Source organism: Melospiza melodia, chromosome 1 (assembly GCF_035770615.1).
Source record: "Melospiza melodia melodia isolate bMelMel2 chromosome 1, bMelMel2.pri, whole genome shotgun sequence".
In the NCBI taxonomy this organism is placed as follows: domain Eukaryota; kingdom Metazoa; phylum Chordata; class Aves; order Passeriformes; family Passerellidae; genus Melospiza; species Melospiza melodia.
In genome coordinates this window covers 48,521,218-48,527,217 of record NC_086194.1, presented here as the reverse complement: position 1 = coordinate 48,527,217, position 6,000 = coordinate 48,521,218, and the positions used below count along the sequence as shown (strand labels likewise).

The following is a 6,000-nucleotide window of genomic DNA, read 5'->3' as shown; positions in this document are numbered from 1 at the left end:
ACGTGCCTTTCTGTCATGTGGGAATATCCTGCAGTTTGCCTCCAGCATCAGTTTGTGGCCAAGGATGCAGAAGATGCAGGATGTGATACAACAGACAAAGACCTCTCATCTACTGGTATTTTGTGACAGCAGCAATTGCACATGAGCCAACTCTGGTCTCTCTGTTGGACACCCTCATGTAGTTCAGTGTATGTTGCTCACATATGGCTGGCACTGCCCTTGCCCCTAAGATAGAACTGCTGGCAAAATAAATAGTCCAGCTCAGATCCATCAGGTATGTAGATGCTCAATTCCTACTGAAATAAATGCAAGTGAAGGTTGCAAACACTGTTTGGAAGTGGACTTCACTGATGTTAGGAAGTAAAGGGTGGTGGGCAAAGAGATATGAGTTTGCAAGGAGTAACTCTAAGTACTAAAACGTAATTAACTTCAAGGTGAGAAATACATTGATTTTGTTAATGTCCCAAAATAAGAATGTCATACTGTTCAGAGATTTCTTGACTAAAATTGACTTTGACAATGGATCGTTGTATTTCTTCCTATGTTCTTCATGAAAGTTGGCATTCCCTGGTAAATGGCAGCACTTCCATGGCGTGCAGCATGGCTTGAGGCAGCAAAATCTGTCCCTAATACTAGAGTTAAGCAAACTGTTAAAATAGGAACTGAACCAAATGCTCAGATCTCCTCCCCAAACTCAAACTAAACCTTTCTTTGAGTTTCAGGAATGTTTGGTTAACTTAAAATTAAACAATGTTGTGCTTCTACACATCCTGCTTTCAGAGAAGACTCCAAGCAGAAACACAAAAATATGGCAAGCACATCTATGTTTGCACTATTTCTGGCCCAGCTGAAACCAGGAAACACTGGAAATCTCACAAAATCAGCTTTGCCTCACACACTATCCAGCTACCAGGTTCTGTTGCTGTAAGCCCACAGAATACAATAGAACTCATGTACATACCATTTTATTATTAATTTTTCACCAAATTACTGTGATGAACAAGTTTCCCAGACTATCAGACATATGAACCCCCCATTTTTATTCAATTGTGGCAGCATACTATACAGCTACCTTATATTCCTTTTATGCTCCTTCTCATTGAGTCACTGGCATAGCTGTTTGAAGAAAAGATGTCTCTTGTGGTACATGACAAGAAACCAAAGCACATCATGACAAAGATAACGAACTAGGCATACGCATGTTGTGCTTCATATTTGGTTTTGTGGCTAATTCAAAATACGCAATCCTAAATTTTGCTGCTTGATATCTCTTCGACAACTCCCTGTGTTGAATTTGTAGAGTATAAATATGAAGACAACAGCATTGTTTTAGAGGAACATATTTAGCCATATAAAATTGCCCTGCAAGTCAGGGCAAAAATTTTAAAGCACTTTTGTGTACCAGACTTTTGCAAATTTGCAAATTCATATTTAAAGGAACACTTAATGCTATTGCTAGAAACTGTATCACTGTCAGCAAAACATAATACAGACACCCTGATTACCCAGCTATCTGCTCGACCGCAACAAAGCCATCCCAAACGATTCAGTACCACAGCTTCATGCTTGCTAGCCAGATTTATTATATTTTCCAGATTCTAACAGGACACATATTAAGAAATGCATGCTAATCATTGTCCTAATGAGAACAATATGCAGTTAGCATTTAGAGTGTCACACAAAAAATAGAGAAGGCGAGTGCAGAATGAATGCACTCTAAATTCAAGGAAACCCAATCCTTCTCTCCACTAGCGTGTTTCAGTGAAATGGCTTGCTCCAAGAGAAATTTTTAATGAACTAGCTAAATTTTAACCGGTATATATATGTGCTTTCATTAGGCATGGGGCAAAGTAAAATGCCATTCTGACCACAACTGTGAAAGAAAAACAACCACTGTCCCACTTGCTTACGTACAAAAAGCTATGAGTATATAAAGCACTAAAAGCCTGCCCAACATCTCTCCTCTGGAGACACCAAACTCCCCAGTGTTTACATCAGTTTACAGCCAGATGACTTCTGGAGCAAACTACCCAATAAGTGTAAGAGGACAAGAATCTGTCTTTAAATTTTTTTGCAAGTAGTAAATAAAACGCACACCTTACAGAATAAAACAATGTCATTTGGTAAATGTGCAAAACCTATCACGCTTCTGAGAGTATCAAAGGTGCATAAGGGATTGGTTTGAATTTTCTAATGCAAAATCTGTGCACACCCTGCACTTTTTTGGTTATGTGGAAAAAATAAGATTGAGATGCTGATGAAACAGCAAATAAAACAGGCATCAATGGATCTGCTCAGATTGTAGTGCCTCGCTGCCACACCGCAAGAGGACATCTGAAATCAGTGCCTCCCATTCCTCCCTCCCACCTCTCCACACAGGTCACAGGCTCTGTCTTTCTCTCCATCCCAACTACCAGGCACTGTGTGAATGCTAATTCAGCCTTCACTAACTATGCACAAAGAACAGCTTTTCTTTTTTCAAACCTCCCTGGAATTATGAAGGTGTTTCCACACCCTGAGTGAAGACTGTTGAAAGTAGTTACAAAACATTAAAACCGTTTAGAGTGCAGAACCGTTTAATCCCTTTCCATAGGTTAAAACTGGTGTTGCCTTGAAAAGTGAGTGCTGAAGTAAAATTTGACTGAAAATTGTCTCACCACACCCTACTGGAAAGCCTTCTCCAAAAGGGAGATGCACAAAAAACATTGGCTTACTTCTTTTTGAAGGTGTACCTCTCCCTCCTTCCCTTCCATTCACACCATTCTCCCAAGAAACAGAAAAGTATTTTTTGCACGTCAGCAAATGAATAAAGGTACTTCAGTTTCTTTCCAGAAAGAACAAAACTTAGTTCAAAAATTGACTACCAGCTTCCTGAAGAGCAGAAAAAAAACCAAAAAAACAACCAAAACAGAACACAAAGCAAAATAAAACCAAAAGAACAAATTTACACAATTTTGATGCGTATAATTTAAAATTATATTTTTCACTTAGGGATGAGGTTTTACACAGGTGATCTTTCCCTTCAAGTCTCTAGAAGTAACAAGAAGAATGACAGCAAAATTTAGCTTTTTCTTCTAGACAGTACCATTTCTTCTGTCTGCCTATGCTTTGTCTTGAAAAAATAAATAATGAAATCTTTGCAAAAGGAAAATCAACATTAAATACATAGTATCTAGAAATATTATCGTAATGGTAACTATATAATACTGCAAGTGCATCACTGAGAAGATTAATGTGATCGAAAGGTATCTTTTGTTTTATACATTTTACTCAGTTATATGCTTATGTTCTCTCTCAAGCGAAAACTTACAAATTCCACAGAGAGCAGTTAGGTTGAAAAATCAGCTTAGATGTCAACAACTGACTACCAATAACCATCCTCTTGGCTAACACGTGTTTGCCCAGGAGCAGCCAGTGTCCATACTCAGCATTCCTCTCTCATCCTCGTCAGCTGGGCTGTCTGGCAGGTGCTGGGTGGGGTGAACACGGAGGGGTCTGCGATGCCCGGGTGGATGTCGAAGAAGCGAGTGGAGGTTGTCACGCTGTAGTTCTTGGTGTAGGTTTCCTGTACTGGGTAACAGTCCTTGACGGTGTAAACGCCGACCCAGGACTCCACTGCAAACAACCAGAAACGTGACTGCTTTAGGTGACCAGACAAGATGAATGGGTCATGATGATGTCCGTCTCTTTTAACTCATTGCTTCTGTTTAACATTGTGTATTCAGATTCCCATTATAATTTAATTTTTTTAAAAATTCCTATTATTTTCAAACACTTCTAGCGGTTCATTATCTCGAGACTATGCTCAATGCTGATCTCTTCTAGAATGTGATGCAGCAAATCTGTGTACCTTTTTTAACTTCAGTTTAATTCCACAGTGTGCTAACCTCAGAGGTGTTCCCTTGCTCTATTTCCCTTCTGTTCTCCATCATCACCTCTACCTTTTCCACTATGCTGTTTAGGCAGTGGCAGTAATACCACTCAAGTGGTGTCCTTTGAATGCCCTTTGCTTTTATCTCTCTTTTATTATTTATCTCCCTTTTTATTATTTTACTTCTGTGATCATTCATTACCCCTTCAATCATAGTCCATCCCATTGTTTTACACATCTTAGATCTCTTGATAGCAGAAACTCACAATGTTAAAATTACCTACTGATCATAAATCAGTTCCTCTGAGGAATGTCTGTAACAAATTTTTCTAGTCCCAAGAACACTTATTTTCTCCCACATAGTAGCAATCACACACACTTATTTTCAGTGCTTTCAGTTTTGTGTCATAGTCTGTAGCACAACCACATTACCAGAAATAAATAAATGGTGACATGAAACACACTTATACTGTATTCAAAGAAAGGATGCCAAGCTAAGCAATATTTGAATATACCTCTTTTGAGGATGCTAATATACCAAAAACATTCTGACCTTAATTAATATGGTTTTGAATACACAGAAATGGAGACAACCTTTTACTAAACAAGCCTTCTCTCAGAATTTAGAATAAAAAATCATGGTTAAATATGATGCTACCAAAGTAGCCTGTATCTCCCCTAAAACTTTTTTAATTGCAAAAGAAATATAATTTCTACAATTCAAACCAATACTAGCTGAAAGGTAGATAAGTACCTTTCAGACATTATGTTTATGAATGATCATACAGAAAAGCACAGGAGAAACAAAATAATACAGGATAAAAATCACACATTAATTCAATGTATCTGGATATAAAATTCCACAAAAATTCAAAATATCAGATATGGGAAAAAAAAAAGTTATTGGAGTGAGTGATAATTTGCCTCTTGCAGAATACCAGAGGATATATCAACCTAGTTACAGAGGTCTAATGATCTTATCCTTCATTCTCCACTTCATTTGTTCTACTTTTATTCAAGAAAGAAATATTTTCCTCCAGCTAAATGCTCAAGTTTGTAACCAGCCTATATATTAGACGTCCATAACCATAAGTATTGTACTAGCTGAATACTCTCATAAATTTCATGGAGGTTTTAAAATTATTTTTATAGTTGTCTGGGTCATCAATAAACCATAGACGAAATGGAAGCCAAAGTGCTAATAAATTTCTGTGCATTCAAAATCTAGCATACTATACCTTGGAAAATTCAGCCTCCTTTCTTTTATGATGCAAGTGCTCAGCTGCCAAGTGCAGGACTAAGCCTTGTGAGAAGATATTTCTTACCAGTACAGAGGACAACAAAATTTATTAATATATTAAGGATTTCAATGGCTGCAGAACCATGTGTAGGACAAACACTGACACCTGCTCTGTTTTTGTTATAGACTCTAGCTTGAGTGTGCCCCTAATTAGAGTACCAACTCTTCTCTAGGTAAATTTTGGATACGGGCTGCCAGATTCAGACACAAAATGATGCTGTTCCATGCCAAACTCTGTATGATACCAAATACAACACAATCAAGTCCTCTGAATATATTTAATCCTGCTGAAATATGAAATTTTCCTAAAAAACACATTGCTATTAAAATGATATTCTGTGCACAGGGCACTTTCATTACTTCTTCCAGAGAACTCTATGGAAATATGGAAACCTGGGATGAAGCATGAATAATTTTATTTTTCCCTGTGCAGCAGAGACATTGATTATTATTAAATAAAACAAAAGCATGCACATACATTTCCTGGCAGGTTTTCTGTCAGACCATTCCTGTACCATAACTTCATCTCCAGGTCCCCCAATGTAGTACTGATCTTCATAAGTTGAATTGGCAGGAATATCATATGGATCCCAGGGCTCTGTCAGAGCAATCTTCGAGCAAAGCTTTGTAACTTGTTCAATCTGAAACATCACTGCATCTTTGTAGAGCAATATATACTCAAAGAACCTGAAACATTAAGAAAAAGCAATTAATAAATACATATAGTCTTTTTCTATCCCAAGCAAGGAACATTGCTGATATGTAAGCTCGCCTTTGACTTGTCAGCGTAAGAACATTTCCACTTGCATTTAACCTTGCCAAACTTTGA

The 6,000-nt window shown here is 37.6% G+C and overlaps 1 protein-coding gene across 1 annotated transcript in view; it reads right to left on the bottom strand.

Annotated features, from left to right (window-relative positions):
- Nucleotides 1-949: 949 nt before the first annotated feature.
- The window catches only part of EPDR1 (ependymin related 1), a 29,584-nt gene continuing 24,533 nt past the window's right edge, over nucleotides 950-6,000 (bottom strand). Inside the window, exons 2-3 of the mRNA XM_063157042.1 lie at nucleotides 5,650-5,858; nucleotides 950-3,615 (exon numbers count right to left, since the gene is read on the bottom strand). Of these exons, the coding sequence (XP_063013112.1) occupies nucleotides 3,425-3,615; nucleotides 5,650-5,858 (400 nt within the window). The 3' untranslated portion in view covers nucleotides 950-3,424. The remainder of the gene's footprint in view (nucleotides 3,616-5,649; nucleotides 5,859-6,000) is intronic.